The sequence below is a fragment of the Heterocephalus glaber genome, unplaced genomic scaffold, assembly GCF_053883595.1.
Source record: "Heterocephalus glaber isolate CG9 unplaced genomic scaffold, H.glaber_assembly_v1.0 deba00001497, whole genome shotgun sequence".
In the NCBI taxonomy this organism is placed as follows: Eukaryota; Metazoa; Chordata; class Mammalia; order Rodentia; family Bathyergidae; genus Heterocephalus; species Heterocephalus glaber.
In genome coordinates this window covers 11,758,506-11,781,260 of record NW_028258320.1, presented here as the reverse complement: position 1 = coordinate 11,781,260, position 22,755 = coordinate 11,758,506, and the positions used below count along the sequence as shown (strand labels likewise).

Below are 22,755 nucleotides of genomic sequence, written 5' to 3'. Positions count from 1 at the left end.
TGACAATGTGGAGAAACTGGAACCCTCTTACATTGCTGGTGGGAATATAAAACGATGCAACCGAATGGGGAATAGTCCGGTAGTTCTTCATATATTTACACTCTGAGTTATCATATGACCCAGCAATTGCACTATATATGCTAAAGAGAAATGAAAACATATACACACAAAAACTTGTACAGGGATGTTTACAGCAACATTATTCATGACAGCCAAAAGGTAGAAAAAAAATGTCAGCTCATAAATGCATTGATGTGTTGTATCCATGCAATGAATGTTATTTGGCTATGAAAAGAAATTAAACACTAATACATGCTACAACAAGATGAAACTTGGAGACATTATAATAGGTGAGATTCTATTTGTATGAAGTTTCTAAAAAGGCAAATCTACAGAGATTAATAGAGTACTGGTTGTACAGGGTTAAGCGGTAGAGGTAGGGAAGGGGAGGATAGGTTTCTTTTTGAAATGATGAGAATGGTATAAAATTTACTACGGAAATAAATGTTACAAAATTAACTGTGGAGGTGGCTGCGTGTATTCTAAAACCCACTGAATTGTAGACTTTGGGTGAATTCCATGATCTGTTAATATCTCAACAAAGATGTTTTTCAAAAGAAATGGTTGAAAGGTACATTAAGTCTATACTGGCTAAATTTTTAATAGGGAAGTAGCAGGAAACTGTGGAAATGAAAAACATGCACACAAACATGTACAGAGAAACATTCACACATAATCAGTGATATGGAAGTAAAATTAAATAGTTCTAAACACCATAGAGAAAAGTATAGCAATTTTCCTTTTTTAAAAGGAATCTGACAGTGAAGAAAGACAACAGAGGTCACACTGATAAATGGCTAACTCACAAGTTAAAATTGTAGAGAAACTTCTGGAAGAAGCAACAGGCAAACAAAAACAACCTGTCCTGAGGTAGGAAGGGAACCAGGAAATAGATCAAAGAGGTCACCAAGCAAATGTAGCTGTCAAGTAGGCTATGACAAGCGAATATTTGGATTTAAAATACTAAACGAAGAAGAAAAGTAACCTAAATAACAGTGTAACAAAAAAGTACAAAATCAGGCCAGCATAAGGCTTCTCTAGAAAACATAGGAGAAATGTTAACTGAGTTTGAAAGGACGCCTTTATTCCAAGAATTCCACATACAGCTAAACTGCTAATCACTTGTGAAGGCAACAGAAATATTTTGAATCTTTGAGTATTTAAAAATTTATTGATCTTATTTAAAAGTAAGTGCAAAACTGTTTTACTTCAAGATGATTTTAAGTTTTTGATTTAAAAAAAGCTAGTGTTGTACAAAACTACTGGTGAAAGATGTTAGAAATGTGGACTTTTAAGACCGTTGTATACATTATTTAAAAACCTGAATATAAATGTCAAAATCAACCCTTAAAAGAAAAAAATATATGACATAAAAATTACCTACTATGGTATTATTTAAATAATTTTTAAAATTCAGAATAATAGGAAGTAGGAGAATGGAAATGAAGGCATGGAAATTGTCAAATCTTGTATATGGAAGAATCAAGCACTGAGAGATTTTTCTGGATAATAATATTTTTTAAAATATAGTTTTGAATATATTCATAGAAGGGATGGTAAAAATTAACTATTAAAAACACTGCACAGTTTACTCATAACTAGAGAAAATAAGTATGTAAAATATAATCCATATACTAAAAGGTAGATAATAAATGAAGCAATTATTATAGGAGCATGTAAAAAGCATAATCATTGACTGCAATCCAAGGCCCTTGAGAAAGTGAGGCAGAAAGGTTGTAAATTCAAGTCGAGTCTGGGCAACTTAGCAACCCCTTGTCTCAAAATTGAATTTAAAAAGGTTGGGGAGGTAGCACAGTGGTAGAGCACTTCCCCAGTATGTGGTCTTAGATACTACAAAGTGGGGCAAGGGAAGTATAATCATAATACAAGATTATATATAACATTATTGTATGTGTAATATAACTAAACACAAATGAGCTAAGTAATTCTATGAAATGGCAAAGGCTCTCAGATACTAAAAACCAAAATCAAGTCAAACTTTGATATGTTTACAATAGACAAATAAAATAGCAAAATATTATTTCAAGAAACATTCAAAATACAATATTGAGTTAACTTGTAATAGCGCACACTTACAAGAAGGCCATAACTTTATAGTTGAAATGTACTAAAAGCAAAAGTATATATCCAACACTTCAAAGATTTTTTTTTAAAGTATCCTAAGTATCTAGTAGGTAAAAATGGAAATCAAAATTAGGATAGAGACTAACAGTTAAAGAATATTTGGAAATGACATATAAAAATGATGTGAATTGAGGCTGAAACTGGAAAGACAGATTTAGAGCCTTAAATGTTGTTAATATTAAATTAAAGCCCAGTTGGACCTATTTAGCAACTTAGCAAGACCTTATCTCAAAATAAAAAGGTCTGGGAATGCAGCAAAGGGCTGGGTTCACTCTCCAGTAATGAAAAAAAACAAAAAATAAAAAACAAAACAAAAACAAATTAAATATAAGGAATTATAGTAAATAAAGCTAAATACTTTTATTGTTCTTTTTCTAAGAAATGTAGGATGAAATGTTAAAACGTCAATAAAATAGCAGGAGGATATTTATAAAATTGATAAATTCAAGAAATAATTTCTTGAAAAAATAAAATACAACCAATGACAATTATAACTGAAAAAACACATAAAATCAGAAGAAGAATATAGTGTCAGATATGTAAGAGAATTAATACTACTATTTTAGAACTTCTCTTGACTATCACGGTCATTGGACATTGGACATTGTTTTAAAGCAAAACCAAAGTAGTAATAATTTATAAAAAGAGAATTTTATTAGAAAAAATTATGATTCCATGTTCTTTAACATATAAACGACATTACAATGTCACTTTTCTAATAAAAATTTAAAATTTGACATATGCCTAATTATAGATGCAAGGGGGGCTTTAAAAAGCTAGATACAAAAAAAAAAGCTAGATACAATTATATTAAATTTCCTTTAGAAAGAACCTTAGGACATTTTCCTTCCAGGTATTATAATAAGAGTGTGTGTGTGTGTGTGTGTGTGTGTGTGCGCGCACGTGCGCGTTGCGTGTGTGCACATGCACTATAGGGGATACAACCTAGGACATTCACACTGAACTATATCCCCAGCCCTTATAATTTTGAGACAGGGTCTCACTAAGTTGCCCATAAGGAACCTGAACTTGCAATCCTCCTGCCTAATCCTCCCACATGCTAGGATTACAGGCACGTACTACCATAAAGTTTGAAGATTTTTTAACTAAACACTGTAGATAACATTAAAAATTAGAAGATCAATCAACCAGAATGTAGTTACAAGAACCATATATTAGTAGTAGCTATAAGTTCTTAGAGCAGGAATTGGCAAGTGCAGCCCTTGGGCCAAATCAGTCCCCAAGGCTTGTTTTATTTTTGCATAAAGTTTTATTGGGACCTGTATCTGCCCATTTGTTTACTTACTGTCTTTGGCTGCTTTGTTGCTATAACAGCAAACTTGAATACTTGAGAGTGAGACTACATGGCTGTCAGAGCCAAAAAATTTACCATCTGGCCATTTAGAGAAAGGGTTAACTGATCCATGCCTTATTATAATACGGAAAGAAAGCATCACACACTATGGGGAAAAGATGTTTGTTCAACAAATCATTTGAAGAGAGCTGGCTATCTGGAAAAACCTTTCTTTCAACAGCCTGGTAATGATTAAATAAGTGATTCACTCACATGACTTACATGCATAGACATTGTTTCAGAATGTAATGGCATGGTAAAAGTATGGCATGGTAATATTAAAATGTTTTAAAGATAGGGTAAAAAAACCACTTATGATTCAAATATGCATACCTGAGGTGATTGATAGATCCATATTTATATAAAATAATTGTAAGTATACTCAAACACTTCAATTAGTAGTTAACTCTTGGTGAAAGAATTTTGATGGATTTCCCCCTTTAAATTTGTTTATTTATATATTTTCTACTGTGAAAATATATTTACATTTAATTTAATTTTAAAAAGCAGTACTATAAAATAATTAAATGCAAAAAATGTGGCCACAAACAACCTCATGGAAATACACCTAAACGTTTACTCTCAAAATACAGTACTTGATAGTTCTGTTCTGTAGCAAGCACTCTTTAAGGACAAAAACCATAAAAGAATTCCCAAAAGAAGATATGCATTTACACAATTAGAAACAAATTAAAGATGTGCATGCTTAAAAACTCATAAACACAATTAAAGGCCTCCTCCTCGGGAAAATGACAATGAGCACCCACCAGAGTGCATGAGATAGCATCTACACACTACAGATCTTAGTGTGCATGGCTGCAATTATCTCTCACAGATAATCAGACACAGTAAATCAGAAACTTTAAAATAGATTTATTAAAAACCAAGTAAGATCACCTCAAAGTTGTTACTTGTGCATTAATGTTTAACACAAGGTGATATAGTTTGGGTCTAGAAGATCCCCCAAAGATTCATGTGGATAAGTTTTGGTCCCCAGCTTGGAACTATGAGGAGGTTGTGGGAAATTTAAGATATAGGGCCTAGTGGAGGTCTTTAGATCACAGAAGGCAGAAGGCTTGCCCTCAGAGGAGATAGTAGACCCTGGTCTGTCTCTCTATCTCTGTATCTCTCCATCTCCATCTCCATCTCTATCTCTGTCTCTACCTCTATCATCTCTCTGACTTTCTGGCCATGAGGTGAGCAGTTTTGCTCCACTGCTCACTACCACAATGGCTGTCTTGCCACAGCCCCAAAGCAGCAGGCCAACACATCATGGACTGAAATCCCCAAAACTATAAACCCAAACTGTCTCTTTATAAGTTGATTATTTCAAGAGTTTGTTATAGTGACAGAAAGCTAACCAAGACACAGGCTTAATTATTATAACAGTTTTTAAAAATAAAAGACTCAACAATACAGTAATTGTTAGCTGATTTTGGACTTAATGAGATTCCATTCTCATTTAGTCTTACAGAGGTTTGGCAAATCATGGTACCTAAGAACATGACATGATGAAATGCTCTGGACAAAATGTTAGCTGAAAAAGAAACAAAGAACCAACATATAAAGCTGATACACATATTCCATACCCATAGTCCATATTTATCTATCCATCTGGAAGAAAATACACCAAAATATCAACCATGGTTATCTTTGGTGCTGAGACTATGGGTTACTTAAATTTTCTTTATATATTGTTGTGCTTCCAAATTTTCCACAATGAAAAGGAATAACTTTGCTAATGAAAGCATAACAATGAACTCTAAGTTCCCTATTGAGTAAGTCTAAAAGATCAATCTGCAAAGTATTGTTTTGTCAAACCGTTAGGATTTGACCTTAAGACACTTTTCTTTTTGTGTTGAAAGGAGTTGCTCTGAGGCAGCATAATATTTTTGATCAATCAGCATGGACATTTATTGAGCACCCACTAATCCCTGGACCTCAGTTTGGCTGTGTGATTGTGAGCAATTCAAAGAGTGCTTCACTTTCAAAATTGGCCATCAACAGGTACAGTTTGAGAGTCAGTTTTGGTGTTTTATAGGTGCCTGAACAACTCTGGGACTGCTCAAAACTCTGAGCTCAATTCTTTGCCTTCTGATCTGGTAGTGTACCCAGATGGCTCTCCTGGATTCTTCCATGTAGGCATCAAAGAGCAGGGCTCTGGTCAGCCAAGCCTGTAATTACAGATGATGATGAGGAGGAGGAGGAGGAGGAGGAGGAGGAGGAGGAGGAGGAGGAGGAGGAGGAGGAGGAGGCATTTCTCTCCGCAACACTCTTTTCCTTTTTTGTCTGTGCTTTGTTTTGTTGCTCTGTTTTGGTGACGCTGAGGATTAAACTCAAGGACTTGCGCATGTTAGGCAAGTGCTCTACCACTCAGCCCCTCTTGGGATGCCCCAACTTTCAGATGCAGAGTTCTTTGAGTATCACATATTGGCATGTATCGTGGTCTTTTTGTGACCTAAATAATTTGGTGAAAGGACAATACCTTCTCTGAAAATGGTGTCAAGTGGGTCACACATTGGAGGGCTTCGATTTCCTTATGTGATTAAGACAGGGACTATTTCACAGAGCAGTCAATAGCCTGGGAATAAACACTGCTCCTGGGCTTTCTGCGTAGTAAGTGGCTACTTCTGCATCAGGGGCCGAATCAGGTGTTGGGAATTCAAGTGCCAGTTACGGGAAGAGTATTCCTGTGGAAGGTGTGCTAGCCAGGATGACCCTCTCTACAAGTCACCTAACTCAGAAGGCATGCGCCTTTTCTGGGTTCACTGAACTGCTACAGTTGAAGAAATATGAAATTCAAAAGGGAGAAATGTGGAGATGTGATCTTTTGTCTCCTAAACTTTTATGCCTCCAGATTTTGTCATGCCTCCTCACAGACCATGTCCATGACACCTGTACTAGAAGCCTTCTGAGGGACAGATCCTCTGGCCCTGGCAGGGTTAGTCTCCAGAGACCCTTCTCAGTGGCTATTCCTGGGTCATATGGGTGCTGGGGAGCATAATGGAGCTGAGTTAGAGTCCCATTCTGTGCCTACAACCAAAGCACCTCTGTCATCTAAAGAATACAGAATCCTACCCACTGCCAAGGTCAGGTTCCACACCTGGCCAGGTAAGTCCTTTCTTCTGAGCAGGACAACAAGGAGCCCTGGTTATGAGTACAGACTTCAGAGTGCAGCTGGCGTGGTTTTGAATCCATTCCTTGCTATTCAATAACTATGAGAGTGGAAAAGTTGCCTGATTTTTTATGCCTCGGATTCCTTATCCATACAACAGGGATGAAAAAAACACCATGCACAACAGAACAACAGCATACAGATTAGGGTTAAATGAGGGAATTTGTGTAACTTTTCCCACACGTGTGGCAGCTTATAAAAAGAGCAGTCAACTGGCAATGCCACCAGTTTAGGAAATGCCTCTTGCTGTGTCCTTGGGCTCTCATCTTTAACAGAGCCGGCTTAGACATCAGTGTGGCCTCCTCGGCCTCTGATGTGGGATAACTCTCAGGCCCTGTAAGGAGACACAGGAAACCAGGCAAGGTTGGAACAAGGACCAAAGACTTGCAACAGGAAAGCCTGAGCCCGCAGCGCCACCTAGCCCGCTCCATGCCTCCCCTCTGCACGTGCATTGCCACCGCACTGGAGTGTCTTCCTCTTTTTATTTTTTTAAAGTATAATTACCGGAGCTTATGTTTCACAGTTAATGCTGTCAAGCCTTTTAAACTAATTGGTCTTTTATAGAAAATTTAACTGAAAATTAACACATCTTTTAATAACATTGCCTTAACTTTAATGGCACTCTGCCTTTCTTTATAATTGCTCTAAAATTGTCATTTTCCATGTCATAGCTGCCATTTTTTATATTTGCTAGTTTTCATGGTGTGGATTTTTATTTTTAGCATTTTTCTTTCATGACGGATGAGAACTATTGGATTTTTTTTTTTTTTTTGATCCTAGGCCTGCCTGGCCTGATGTGACAAAGGGGTATGTTCTTGAGTCCCCCCGAACATCCCATGTTTTCCATCTGCCCACTGTCTTGGCACAGCCCAGGCACTCTGGGCTCCTTGTGAACAGGAGAAATGGAGGCTCTTGAGAAGGAGCAGGGTCATGGAGTCTGCTTATGTCTCTGAAATCCCAGGACTGGATCAGCTTGGGCTAACAAAGAGTTTGGTCTTCACACAGCCATCCAGGGCTTGAACCTAGTGAAAGTTCAGCTTAGACAGTAAATCATGTGGACCCCATGTACAGATGGCCACATTCTCCAGTCTTCTTAACATATATTCATTCACCTCTGGCAAGCCCAGACCAGATTTCTAGTATTGGAGATGAGGACACAGAAACATTTTTCCTGGATACTCCTACTTCTTCTACCCAATTAGCCCTGGAATCCTGTCACTCTAAGATGTGCATATGTATAAGAAAGGAAGGGTGTGAGTGCATGCACACACATGTATGAGCATACATGTATAAAATAAATCTATGTAGTTACACATATCTGCTCAATGAGAGATCCCTCCTATACCTTTGTCCTTTCCTGATTACCCTAAAGCTATAAAGGGTTGCTACTACCTTCCTTATTTGACAGTTGGACCCAACTGAGCCCCAATCTACGGAAAAGATATGTGTAGGCTGCTGGTCAACCAGGCTTAATTTATGGTCTGATGCAAAATAGTTCAAACTAGTTTATGTTCTTCAATCCATTTCCTTATGTGACATAATTCATTTACTCCCCTACATTATTACTATCTCTAACTTGGTTCATTAGAAGAAAAGTTTAATCAACAGGAGAGCAGGATCTTTCTTCTTTATGATAAATCCTCAGCATGGGGAACAATGCCTTGCACTCACTAAGGGCCCAATACATGGATAAGAACAATCACAATCAATACGGGGAGAGATTGTTGTGTGCTAAGTAGTGCACTAGTCACTTTACAGCCTTAACCACTGACTCATCTTGCAACCCTATGGGATAAGCACCCATTATCACCCCCCATTTTAAAGATGGAAAAATGGGCACAGAGAGGTTCAGGTTACACAGCCAGAAAATGGAGGTGCTGGGGTCTCCATCCAATCAGCTGGCTCTTAGTCTCACCTTTCTTTTTCCAGAGTATTCTGGTGGACATAAATTGGGATTGCAGTTGGCAGGAAGTAGTGGCTGGGTGGAAAACAAATCTGAATACTCATATGCTAATTTTAGTCCTAAAAACAGACAGGCTTCCTTTCATCATGTCGAGGGGTGGGAGAGCAAGAGAGCAGCAAGCTGGGAACATTCTGAAAAATGTATTTCTAAGTTGTGATCTTCCTCTTGGAGGCATGTACTCATAAGCATAATTACTCCCTCCCTCTCATCCTGGGTTTCTGCCACTGATTTGTAGCTTGAAGCCACAAGGCCATGTCTGTAACATCTCTGTCTGTTCCAGGAATGCCTCTGATGAATCCAAACATTATTCTTTTAACAAATGAAGCCGTAAGCAGCAGGAGTTGAGTTATGAAGGACAATATTCAGGGAATGTTTAGACACATGATTAAATGGCAATTTGGGGAGGAGTGCTAGAAAAAGGAGATCATCGACATCTAAAGAGATTTGTGTGTAGAAGTTGTGAAGGTGCTGATGAGCAGATGCCTGAAATGGAAGCTTACCTCTGGCTCCTACTGCGTGGAGGAGCCTCATTTTCTCAATTTATATTCCTGCCAGCCTTTTTAGTTCCTTCCAGTTACTGCCTGGGTAATTGATCTTTTTCATAAATTAGAGTTGAGGTGGAATTTAAAGAAATCAAGGTAGTACTCTATCAAAAAGGTCTAGATCCAGTTGGGTTTGGTGAAATGGTCCTAACTCAAACCCTCATTGTGGAACTTGTGCATCCCAGACAGTTAAAAACAAAGTCTGGAATAGTTTGATAGGAACTTTGATTACTGATTTGAAAAGTCACTATCCATAGGCCAGCTTTGCTTTAACACTTAAACTGTGCTTATTTACATTATTGGCCAACAGATTAGATGGTGTAGCTAAAGGGCGCCATATACCTCTGGACACTCAATAAACACTGTTGCTGCTGCTGAATATAATGATGAGTACTAGATTGCTGATACCCTTTGTCCCCCAGGCTAGGATGAAGAAGAAATGCTGCTTTCAGAACATAACCCACCCTCTCCCAAACATTTAAATTCTCATTTCAAAAGAAATTTAAACTGACTTTTGAAAATTATTATTAGTTCCAGCCAATTCACTTTGATTTCTTATCTGAAGAACTAACTCCTTAGTGATGCTTTAGACAGACAAATGTGCAACCCAACCCCTGCTGTGCCTCTACCACCATACCATGGTCTTGTGTACCTCTCTGGCTACGAAGAAGTTCTCTGTTGCTTCCTTGAAAGTGAGGCTAGCTTCATGGGTATTCAACCTGGATAGATACACAGGGTCCATGCTCTACAGCAACTGTCACTTGGTTTAATGCTCTATTACCTTTTTGAAATTCTTAATAATAAAGCTGGTCCTTCTTGGAATACATTGCATGTCTGATATGTACAAACATAAATAATTTCATAAATGTATATTTTAAAAAATGGAATTTTGTAATTCTGAAAAAAAATGATCTATTGTAAACAGCTTCATCATCTCGTAGCAAGAACAGTCTTCTGCAATCTCTCTAATGAGGATCAGAATTAAAATGACATTTCTAAAGAATGAATTACAAACATCAGTTTGAAGCTGGATTTGGAGACTGAGGCCTATTGCAGAGAAACTGGCACTCACTAAGCACATTCTGTATCTTTGTTACCCACTCTGGCCTGTCCCAGGACTTGGCCCAAATGAGCCTGAAATCACCAGCAGGTAGAAAAGTTGCCTGGATGAGTCCCAGCCCCATCAGGCCAGAACACGCATCCCGGGACACTAGGAGAGCCCCCTCTCTAGGAATCCTTGTTTTCCTTGTTGGCTTGGAAAGCACTGGCATAGTGTGAAGCCCAGGTAACTTTGATTCAGATTAATGTTATTTCATAATTATTTTTAAATCCGTAATTCTGATTTTTATTTAAGATATTTTTGCAATTGGATCATGTTCAGGAATACAGGATAGCCTAAATTAGTTGTTAAAAGCTCTGTTTCTTCTTTCCACAAATAGAAGTCCTTCAGGGATTAGTTTTAATGAATAGATGAGAATAATGCATAATTAGCCTATCAGTTGTTTAACACATTCAGGAGAATAACCTTCTTAAGCAGTTTCAGAAAAGTATGTGTATAAAACCTCTCTGAGTTATGTTTATTGTTTTAATGTGTTCAATAAAACTCTTTTACATGGATTCTCCAAAGGTCAGTTCTTATCCAGCCTATTTCTGCACTTTCACAAATTGTGAATTGGAACACTCCAAAATAAAGAGGATTTTCTATATAGTAAATAAAGACACTCAATAGGAACACTTCGCAACATATAGGCTATGACCCATTCTAAATGTCTGCTTTTCCCTTCTGCAGTGAAAGATGGTTCCATTAAGCGAGGATCTATTTTCTTAATTGTTATTTGGCTTTTGGCTGCAATAGTGAGGAAACAGAAGCTGTGACCGTTTGACACACATGAAGCTACTATAAAAAGAAAAACCTGCCTTTGATCTCTTGGCCGCCCTCCCACCACCGTTACCATCACTCTGTCCATTTTCTGCAGCAGAGAACTGATCAGGCCTCTCCCTCATGCCTGTTCCTCAGCCCAAGCCTGCTGCCTCAGTGACAGGCAGGGACTTAGGAGTCACATGTTGTCCTCTCCACCTTCTATTCATATTCAATCTATTCCCGCATCTTATCAATTTTACCAGTAAATACTAAAATCCATCCATCTCTACCTTAGTCCAAGCTATAATAGTAACACATTCAGATTTCCTACTGCCATCCTACCCCCCACCCAATACCACCAATCACACACCAGCCAAGGCAATTCCCTCAAGATGTGCACTTGATTTAACCACTGTCCAACTTTAAGCCCTTCCAACCTCTTCACTGATCTGAAACAAAGACAGAAACCACGCAAAGGATCTGGTGGTCCTATAGGTCTGACTTGGCTAGTCCTCCGTCTCTTTCTCACTGTGGTCCATCTCATAAGCTCTCCGTGCCTTCTTTGAGATAGTTAGTTTCCCCATACTCCCTCCCCCAAGCCTGCATTTGCTTCCCTTCTCCTTTGGGGAATATTGTTCCCCTCAAAACCTCCCCTCTGTGTGGCTCAGATGTTAATGTTAAAATCTATATTATTTCCTTGGAGACTCTTTCTCTGATCTTCAAGACCTGGTCATAGCCTTCCTTGCCTTCCTCACACTTTTAGGAATTTATAATCAAATGCTTGCTTATTTGTGTCACCCAACTGATTAATGTTGATATACTCATCTAAATCACAAACTTTATGCCATTTAGTTCTCAACCTGTATTAGGCAACTTTTTCCTCACTAAGACACAATATCAGACACATACAACTTAAAGTAGAGGTTTAATGTGGCTCTTGGTTTGGGGAGATGCAGTCCACGGTCAGCTGGCTCCAAGGCAGATTAATCATGGTAGAAAGGTGTGGTGGAAGCAAAGCTTAATTCGTTGCAGCCAGGAAGCAGAGTAGGGAAACAGTTCACAGAGGAAGGTGCCATAATACCTAGTCATGCCTCCATGACCCACCTAGACACACTCAGAAATGGGCTTTACTAATCCCTTGGGTCTTTCTTGCCAATCCCATTGACACAATTAAGATTAACCATCATACCACATTAGCTCAAGTTCCAATTAGTGCCTCCTACATTAGAGGTGGCCCACAGGCATATCCTCCACTGACGGAGTAGGGAGGAAAGAGCTGGACAACTCACCGCACTCATGAGCGAGTCCAGGACACTGACGGCAAATGCTGTTCCACATGCAAAGGGCTGTGTGAGGTACAGTTCTGTGTCGGGGTCATCATCATCATCTTGGTCCAAAAACTGAACATTAGTATCATTCACTGGAAAAAGCACAAAATAAAAATTAGCATCAAAGACCATACACAGGCTAAGAAGCCATAAAAAGATCAGATGACTGGTTTAGAAACACCGAAGTCACTACTACAAAGGAAACAAAAGCATGAGGAAGCTGCTGATGGATCTTTGGATTTGGGGCAGGGGGACTCAAGGGACTGCTCCTATGGGACTGTTTAAACTTCTGAGACCTGGAGACCAATGCTGTCAAGCAGACTTGACCCATGGCAGACTGTGGAAGGACTAGTGGACAGCACTGACCCGTCCTTTGGTATAGTTTTAGAATTATGACCGAAAAACAGTCTGGAGCATTTTTTTGGTAGCCAAGTCCTTTGAGAGATGGACATATTTCAATGACAAGCAGCCATGCTGGAATGGTAAGTTGAGCCACAAAGGAAAGAAAGCAATTTATTCAGAGGAAAGAGCAATGGACAGAAGCACAGCAAAGGTATTGCAAGGAATTCACCCTCAGGCATGACCCACAGCCTGCCCTGCATGCTGCCTCATATCCTTGGCCCCTGAGTCCACACAACGGGGCCTGCTGACCACTCAGGAACCCCCAAGTGCGATGGAACCCTACCTGTCTCCTGCAGCACACTGACAAGGACTTTCTGCATTCTGAGCTGCAAGGCTACACCCACGTTCTCCCTTTCACTTTCTAAACAGCTCAATCTTGTCTATGCTTCTACTTAAGCAGACACAGCCCTGGATGCTGTATTTCATTTCCATCTGAGGATTCCTCAAGGGCTCCTCTGCACACACGTGCAGACTGATTAGTTGTGTCACTCAGATGTCTTTAACTTATTAAAAATTAAATGACAAATTAATTTCCATTCCCATCTTGGCTTCAGAAATCATCACTTTTGCAGAGCAAGTAATAGAAGAAAAATGGGGGGGGGCAGTGGGAAGAGAGGTACTTGTGATTTCTGGAATAATTAGTGTGCTTTTAGAAAGAGAACAGATGAGATTTCCTTTCTCTGATTCCTTTCTAAATGCATCAGCTGCTAATTCTCTTTCTTAGATTATTGTTTTCATTTTTTACAGTAACTTTTTTGACAACTTTTCTGTTTTGAAAAACCAAAACTTTTGTTTGTTTACTGTATGAGGCAGAATAAATGGTAACACAATAAAAGGCTAAGCATGGAATTATTTTTAAGTGACACCATCTTTTTTCCCTGCAAGAAGAGTCTCATAGGGGAAACCATTGCTCCATTTCTCCAAAGATCATTGTGTTGGGTCCCTGTTGTCTCAGCAGCATGTAAACTGGAGGCTATTGGAAGAAAGTCCAAAATCCAGGTTCTGACAACTGGGCTTTGAGTCCAGACTCTGTTGCCAATTTTCTTGAACAAAGCATTTTCTGATCCTAAACCTAGGTTCCCTCTCACTAAAATGGGGAAATTAAAGCAGTTTTCTCAAAAGGTTTTCTGCAGGCTCATATATGATCATGCCTAGAAAGTTCGGCCCAGCATGTGGATCATGCTGTCCACTAGATAAAAGGAGGCTGCTACCAGGATTACCTTTCTGACATTAAATGTCTACCAATATGTTATGAAAATGCCTGCCTTCCATCTGGCTCTCTCAGAAACACTAAATGTTTGTTATGAATCCCTCAAATGGTAGTTTACCTCACTTTCTTCTGTTTGTCCTGTTAAATTGAATTAAGTTTGGACTAAAGGTACCTCCATACATATTTTAAGTTTGGCCCAAATGTGTCTCCATCCACAGTGAACTACAACCTAACTTGACAGGTTAAATAAGCTATAATGTCCTCTTGTAACAAGTAGCTGAGTCTCAGCCAATCACAAGCGATGAACTGCTTCAACCAGGTCCATATAAGACAGGTATGACCTGTCACCAATCAGAATGACTCAGTACTTCACATCCATTTTCTCTGTCATTTCCTTTTTCCTAACTACTGCTATGATCTGTCCACCTGGTGGCCTCCAGTGTTCTGAATCATTTTAGCCTGGGCTGTTGCCCCATTCCAGGATCGCAAATGAAATCAATCAAGATTTCAAACTAGAATCAATGTATTTTGACTTCTAACAATTTATTGTTAGCGTTTCTTTTTTGTTCATCACAAAATGTAAGCTGAAGACCATGTCCAGTGTGTTTACAATGGCTACTAATCATGTATCTATGAACACGCCAAGGGAGCAATGTCTGTCACCTCTTTTCAAGAGATGGGAAGGGGATGGTATCTTACCAAGAGGCAAAGTGGCTCCAAGTAGGAGAGAGGATCCCAGATCTTTAATGATGAGGAAGGTGGATCATTGGAAATGAACTCCAAGGCTCTAGCCAGGGTTCATGAAAACCTTACATATTGTTCTGTGATGCCCAGTCTCAGAAGGGTTATTATTGAATGCAGAATCACAGAACAGTGATTATGTGGGTTCTAAGAAGTGACAAATACATCACCCCAGAATGTATGTGGCTGAATACAGTTGAGAAAAAGTGGTTAAACACCTTTAAACAAAGTCCTTTCTTGTGGAACTTTTAGGAATCTTTGCCATGCTAACATGGACTGGGAGTCTCCAGGTAGATGAAGATGGCAATATACTATATAGTTAAAAAAAACACTTGTTTGGCCTTAGTTCTCTCCATCTTTTCAAGGGTAGGTATAATGTAGCACACATCTCAGAACTGGAAGATAAATAGTAAACATTTGTGGGGGTGATATGGGAGAAATGGTAAGAGGATGGTTACTAGAGAAATAGATGCCAGGCAAAAGATTAGGGTAGTGTGAGCCAAGGGAGGCTCAGGGAAAGCAAGAAGTCTGGAGCTTCAGGAGAGTCAGTTATGCTTACTGAACATCTGAATTGTTGCCTTAGGTTTGGGGCACCAAGCACTTTCTTTTCTCTTGCACTAATCACAAATCAGGATTTCCTAGTTAGTTAGCACATGAATTACAAATGGAAAAAGAAGTTCTTGGCACAGGATGCTTTTGAAGGCTGCTGTTGGTTTCTGGGATGGAGATGTTTGGATGAATTTCCCATCAGAGGTCTGGTCCACATGAACTCCTTGAGTCTCTTATAGCCCTGTAGTTCTGACAAGAGCAAACTCAAAACCTAGGCCTTCTGACAACCACACTAAACATGAAAAAGCCACCACTCCTATGGTTAGAAATAGAAAACAGTGTGATATTCCTTGACCTAAGTGAATTTGTGTTGATAAATAGCTATGTCTACAATACTGCAGTGCTGAATGGTGAACAATTTATTTCTTAGTTTCTAGACACCTCACAAGCAAGATTAGTGTGTTAAAAGCCTGCTCTCTTATTTTGAATTACACTTTTAGGCCAAGAAAATGGAGTGTTCATTTCATTTTTGAGTCATTCAAAAGCAGGAGCCTCCTACCTCTTCTAGCTACTCCTCTCTGTCAAACTGCACTATTGTTATCTCTAGTTAGCAGATCAATCCCCAGTCCTGAGACCTGCTGCTGATAGGTGCCCTTCACGGGGTTATTAGCCAAGTCATGGGGAGCTATGGAAGGCTCCAACGAATGCAGTCATGACCAGAGGCCTTTATCTTGCAGATCAATTCACTGTAAGCCTCCCAGAGAGGGCTCTGGGCTGGGGAGGTGGAGGTCAGAGTGCCCGGCTGCTAACCTTGTCTCCTGCACCCTTCTGGAAATCTGTCTTTAGTAAGAAAGGGCCTCCTAGGAACCAGCTGCTTTTATGGCTTCAGAACCAGAGCTTCTGAGAAAGGGCCTGGTAGGGGGAAAAAAGGCAAATAAAGTCAGAATAAAGGAAAATAAACAGCTGGAGGGAAGGCCCCGTCTTAAGTTTCTTATCTTAAAATTTTTATATTTTTCCTTTGACTTCCTCTGAGAGCTGTGAAGACATGTCAGTCAAATTGACAGCGTGTTGGAAGAGGAATATAGGGAGAAGGTGGGGAAGCAGGGGCATGAGTGAAAAAAAAGGCTCGGGCCACAGAAAATGAATTAGAGCAAAGATGCTTTGGAAACAACTGCCAGGTCAGATGGGTGTGATCAAAGGTTTACTGATGCTGTGTGGAGAAAAAATCATTAAGAAAGGCCAGAACAAGACAGTCAATTCCAACCAGAGCCACAAATAAAACACATTCAAAGCAGTGCCATGGGGTAGCCTTTCTGTTACAGCCGGTGAAATAAACAACAAGCCAATGATAGTTGGAAACACCAAGAACAGAACAAAAGGAGATTCTGATGTCAAGGAAAACAGTGCTTCTTACCCAGTTCAGTTATCATTAGAATGTGCGTCCCACTGTTTTTTTCCTGATTGACTGATACCAAAGGCAACTTGCCCGGTTTAGCTAATTGGATACAGCATTTAAGGGTTGGGGAAAGGGAGTGGAGGAAAGTACAGAAAAAGAAAACAGTGAGGGAATAACAGGAAACATTTCTAAAGTTTAGGCACCCAGGACCATAGGAAGTTTGCATTTGTCTTGGGGAGAGAGCACTCAGGCATTTTGTAAATTCACAAATGGTAGCAGGGAGTGCTGTGGACAGGTGAGAAATTGGATTCTCATTGGCCAATGATTATGGAACTCACAATTCCATCAATTTTGGACCTGAGTGGCCAATTGCTGCGAATGGTTTTTGGCTTAGAAGTTCAAGTAGGATAGGCTAAACGCAGGGTTGCTCCACATTAGACCAATGCGCCCAACCAGTTCTCAAAGTGGATTTGGATTAGACCTGAAGTTTTGTATATCAGCAAAGGGCTTAGATCATAGGAGTGGTCGAGAAGAACACTCGAGAGGTGTCCCTAGTGAAGATTCACCAGAAAGAACCCAGCACCTATACCTTTCCTCCTTTCTTCCTCTTTTCCAAATATATGCTCCCATTTCAAAGCCATCATCTCATGCTCCTTTGAAAACAGTGATCAGCATTAAGGAAACTGTCTATTCATCCGAGAGGAAAGATAGATCACTTTTTCCTTTGGGTTATCTGCCATGTTACCTGTATCTGTCTGCAAGCTCCCCCAAACAAACCCCGCTATAGCCAAGAAGATTGAAAGGGCTAAGAAACAGGCCAAACTCTCATATCCTGCATGGTCTAGAAGACCCCCCAGAAGTGACAGTGATCCCCTACCTAGTTCAGTGATAATGGGGATGTTCACCCCGGTCGTGATGGATGGCTGGCGTAACATCCCATGCACTGGGCTGTTATCTGGAGAGGATCTATCCATTCCTGGAGGTGTGAATCCTAGTGAGAAGGAAAGAAAAGAGGGATGTAATTAAGGAAGTGAAAAATTTGGAAATAATAAGAATACAGTCTACACAACTCAAAAAATGTAGTTATGCACATTTACAGATCAACAATTAACACTTCCAAGATAAAGTCAGATGAGATATTTTTTTCGAAGGATGATGTAGAAAACTATTGTAAATAATTCTCACTTTGGTAGTTCCCTAAAAATCCAGACCACCAATTATTTATCTTGCTTACAGATTGTGATTCCCCTCTCCATCCTGGCACACAGGACGATTTACCTCTGTGTCCTCTTGGAGTTAGACTAGACTAAGTGACATATGAAATTGTCTGGCCCATGAAAAGTGAACAGAACAATGACTATCAGTTCTGGTACAAGTATTTGACTTGCTGTTTTTCTCTTACCAAGCCATGGCAACTGTGGGAACATGGCTACTATGGAGGTGAAGACTGGACAGAAGGCCAGGGCAGTTACCCATACCCTCAAAACATTTTGTCCAAGTAAAAATGAAACTGCCTTGCTTTAAGCCACTGAGATTTGTCTGTTTGTGGTTGTTACTGCACCATAACCTAACCTTTACTAACTGCTACTTCGATCACCGATCCTCTTGCCGATGAGCGGGGCTACGAAGCTGGGTTCTGGCCAATGGGATGTGGGGTGAAATCTTCTTGGGGCCTTTTAGGAATTCCTGCCTTCTCTTAGAAGAAGCACATCAGAAGAGATTCTCTCTTAATCCTCCGGTTGGTTTATGTGTGATTGCCTATAGCACATTACCTGTGGACACCATATTGCAAGCGAGATGAACACTACCAAGTACAAAAAAATCCCCTGATAATATTGGTTGAATTAAGTAATAGAAAGAACTGCCCTAGAGTTTCTGAGGAAAGTATCCTGGAACCACTCTATCATAGGATTCTTAATATATGAGATTTTATGCATAAATTCATACACATAAATTCACTCACATACATGCACACAATATAACACTTATACACAATATAATACTTTTGTTTAAGCCAAATTGAAAAGGAATTTCCTTTATTTGCGGCTAAAATCTTCTTGACTGATGTATATGCCACTGGCTTAGAGTGGCTCCCTTGAGCATCTTGTGTCCAACAGAGAGACAAAGATAGGGTACACACGTGGACACAAGAAAGCTGAAAAGCGGACTGCTTGGCTTGTGATCTTGCACTTTGGGATTCTTTGAGTCTCCATAGCCAAGCCCTCAGTATCTGTTAGGATGATCTTGGACCATTCAGAGCTTTAAGTTCAGTGAGAGTGAAGCACTGTCCCAGCTAAGCACAGTGGAGGCCTCTTTAGGAATATGCACAGATGCAGACTCACGAGAAACTCACTTGCTACACATTCATTGGGTGGAAATGAACTTTTCCAAATGAAGGATATGGCAAGTGGAGCTGGAACTATCAGCTGCACGTTGGCTGTGAAGTTCCATATGGTCTCCCAGCGTGGAGGACAGACAGGTGTTCAGCCACTTTGGTTTCTCCTCTTTGTCCTCAGTGGATTGCTACACGGGCTTATTAATGAATTAGGGGTTTATAAATACAAAGTCACTTGCTAGGTTTCCAAGGACAAAATTGTAAGTAGATAATGTGGCCAGATTTCTGACTCACTCTCCAGGATGTGACAAGATTGGGCCAAATCTGCCATTTTGGCTGTGTGTGAATCAGGAACTAAATGACAGGTGCTCAATAATTGCCTGTTGTTTGGGAGGCACATAATACATGAAATGCCAGAGAAATATAAAAATGTGTCTTATTTTCTGCTCTCTTGTGTATATATTTCACATCAAGTGCCATAGTTTCAGGAAGAAAGTTCTACTTATTACTGATTCCCTGATTGCATTTAATTTATTCTTCCTATTAACATACTGTGAACAAGGTAAGTCATTTTGACTGACATAACAATATCCATCTCCCTAAACTTTGGAAGGTGCAGTTTTTGGCCAACCACATAACCAAAAACATGCATTTTAAATTCTGACTGTTTTCTTCCGCTCGAATAGAGAAGGAGAAAACTAAACTGTTTTCATCAGAAGTTTCACTCAAAGGCTTGAAAAACTGCAAGTGACACCTGTGCAGATTCAGTGGATGTGACGTTTTTGAATTTCTTCAACTTGACAAGTAAACACCTTAAATCGGTAATGCTATATGCATAATACATGGCCTGTATTTTGACATCCATCATCAAATGCTGACTTGAGAAAATACGGGTTTGTACGTCAAGGAATAGCACCCGTAAAGCAGGGAGAAATGCAGGTCACGCGGTATTAGGAAAACTGTATTTCATTACAGAATCTGCAACAAGCACAGCATCCTTTTATGTTATCTTATTTAAAGATTCCATTTTCAGCTGTGAAAAGACTCAATTCCTTTGCATGAAACCTTCATTTAGAAATGACATGCTTGCTTCATAGGCCTCTTTCATTTTGCTTTCATATTCCATTTTCCCCTTCAGTCACCAAGCGTGTTTTCATTACCATTTGCAACTGACAAACTATGGTGGGTGTCCAAAGACACCTCTTCATTGAAGGCCTGTCTTTTCCCCATGCAGGACCCCAGAATAGGATGCCTTTGTTGGCAAGAAAGCTTCAGCAATCATAATGCTTCTTCTTATTTCGCTACTTCCAAAGAAAACAGCAAGCAAAAACAGACTTCCTTTTTCCCTAGTGTAGGATTGTACTAAAGATGAATACAAATTTACTAGCATCTTTTTTCTTAGGGTTCCTAATATGGGAAAACTATGGTCTAAGATGTCAGGCTGACCCAGATTCCCTATCTGACCTTGGAGAGAAGAGAAATCCAGGTGCCTCCCCTCTAAAAGAATGAGACAATCTAGCCTTCCATGCCAAGGGATGGCTTCTTCCTCATTCATCAGAGTGGAGGTTGGCAAAGGGGCAGGTCTCAATTGTGTCTCTGTCTTACTCCTCATCCTTTCTTGCTGGAAGTAGAAAATATATTTCTGGTTGCATTTTGAGTCTCCATGTGAGCACAGTGGCATGTGGACTGTCCTCTAGGGATCTACAGCTAGGGAACAGTGACACTGGGGAATGCTCCTTTTATTGGTTAAAATAATACCCAGGAAACTAATTTTAGAAGTATTTTTTGATTTTGCCAAAAGAGCATTTGAATTAGATAAGTAGAATAAGAAGTCCTCAATCAGGAGAAGACCTAAGTTTAATTCATCCACAGACCAAACTCTTGCTGAGATGGACCCCTGTACTTCCAATGTATCCCTATTACTCTCCATTGAGCATGGCCATGGGAGGTAAGTCTTGAGCTAAAAATGACTTCCAAAGACCACCTCACCTCTGAAACTGAGGCCTTTAGTGCTAGATGTGATAGACATTTGTTATCTACTCATTTTCATTCTGCATAAGTACCCTGACCAGCACTATCTCATGCCAAGTATCTCATTTCACTTGATATGTAGAACTTTAGGCCAGAGGCTGGGCTTTCTATTTCTTCAAACTTACACAGTGTCTACAAAATAACTGGCATACAGAGAAGAAAGAATGAAATAGTTCAGAGTATAGGCTTGAAGTCAGATTCTTGAGTTCAAATTCTGGCTTATCCATTTCTCAGCCATGTAACTCTTAACCATTGCTTCTGCTTCTTCATTTATAAACCAGAAGTATCTCCCATTTAGGGAAGCTGTAAGGCTACCATGAAATGCACAATTCTCAGTGTGAAGTAAGTACTCAAAAATGCTGACTGCCAATGTTAACATGTTATTAGGTACAAATAAATATTGGTGGGTAGATAGAGCACCCATTACCACCTCTTTGCCATGAATAAAGAACTGAGGAAGATAATGGTAATTAAAGATAAGAATTTTCACAAAGGGAAAATCTGGGGAAATTAACAAGAGGGCAAGGGGCATGGTGAATAGAAATAATCAGATCAGTCCTGGAATAAAAATTCAATTCAAAATATCTAGGGAAGGAGGGATATGAATATGGGAGGACTGGGATTTTCTTTGGGTATATGGAAAGCTACTGGCCAGTCTTCATGAAGAAAGGTCCCTATAGCAACTACAGAATATATCTAAAGCCTTCTATTTTCTAGACTTATCTCCCACCTCCTTTAATTAGTTGGAAGCACATTATTTTGCTTCTTGGGGTCCTGAAATGCATTCACTACTCTCTATGTTCTTTTCCAGCGTTTGTGTTCTTGGCCATATGCAATCCTGTTGTGTTCAGTTGAAGAAAATCAGTATAGCATGATGTTCTTTTCATGATACTTGTTAGTGTAGAGGTTGGCAGAGCTAAGCCTCAACCAGGGAATTTAGGGGAAGATTAGATGAAATGTTTAGACAATAGTAATTTGATTAGGATGGCTTGGAATTAAAGAGTTCAACACAAACACTTGGTCTATCCTGAGAAGTTCTAGGAGACAAGATACAGGAATAATACAAGATCACCAAGGTTTCTTTTTTATTAATTGTTTTAGATAACTCCTGTATGCATGCACCATATGGTTACAAGTAGAGCTATGGCTCAAACAAGCTCTCCCAGAGGGGGAAGGCTAGAAAGGTCCAGGGTATTGGAAACATAGGTGCCATAGAAAATGACAAAAGCTCTATGTCATGGTCCATATGGAACTCAAAGCAAAGGCAAGGATGCTCCAGAGTTAGACTGATTAGGATAATCGAAAATGAAGAACTGGAACTAAAATAGAGCCTCAAGGAAAAAATAAGTCAAACATTTATCAAGTGCTTACTATGTACTGTATTCTGCACATGCAATAACTTCAGTTGTCTAAACCATCCTAAGAGGATATTACTGTTTTGCAGATGAGGAAGCTGAAGCACAGAGAAGGATGGGGCCTCCTGCCCAGGGGCACATAACTAGTCAGCAGATCTCAGATTTGAACCCAACCAAACTAGTTCCAGAGTCTCCTCTAAACAACCATTCATATTGCTTTGTATTTTGTACCAGACTATGCTAAAGTTTCTTCATAGGCCACCTCATTTATTCCCCATAGTAACTTTGTAAAGTTGAGGCACTGTCAA

The 22,755-nt window shown here is 39.6% G+C and overlaps 1 protein-coding gene across 31 annotated transcripts in view; it reads right to left on the bottom strand.

Annotated features, from left to right (window-relative positions):
- The window catches only part of Kcnma1 (potassium calcium-activated channel subfamily M alpha 1), a 732,631-nt gene that overhangs the window by 18,288 nt on the left and 691,588 nt on the right, over nucleotides 1-22,755 (bottom strand). For 16 of the 31 annotated variants that reach the window (XM_004846336.3, XM_004846337.3, XM_004846341.3 and 13 more), the window contains 3 exons: nucleotides 17,604-17,717; nucleotides 16,745-16,825; nucleotides 12,390-12,520 (listed from right to left, as the gene is read on the bottom strand). In XM_004846336.3, the coding sequence (XP_004846393.1) occupies nucleotides 12,390-12,520; nucleotides 16,745-16,825; nucleotides 17,604-17,717 (326 nt within the window). The remainder of the gene's footprint in view (nucleotides 1-12,389; nucleotides 12,521-16,744; nucleotides 16,826-17,603; nucleotides 17,718-22,755) is intronic. The other 15 variants (XM_004846338.3, XM_013072863.3, XM_004846347.3 and 12 more) reach the window with 1 other exon arrangement.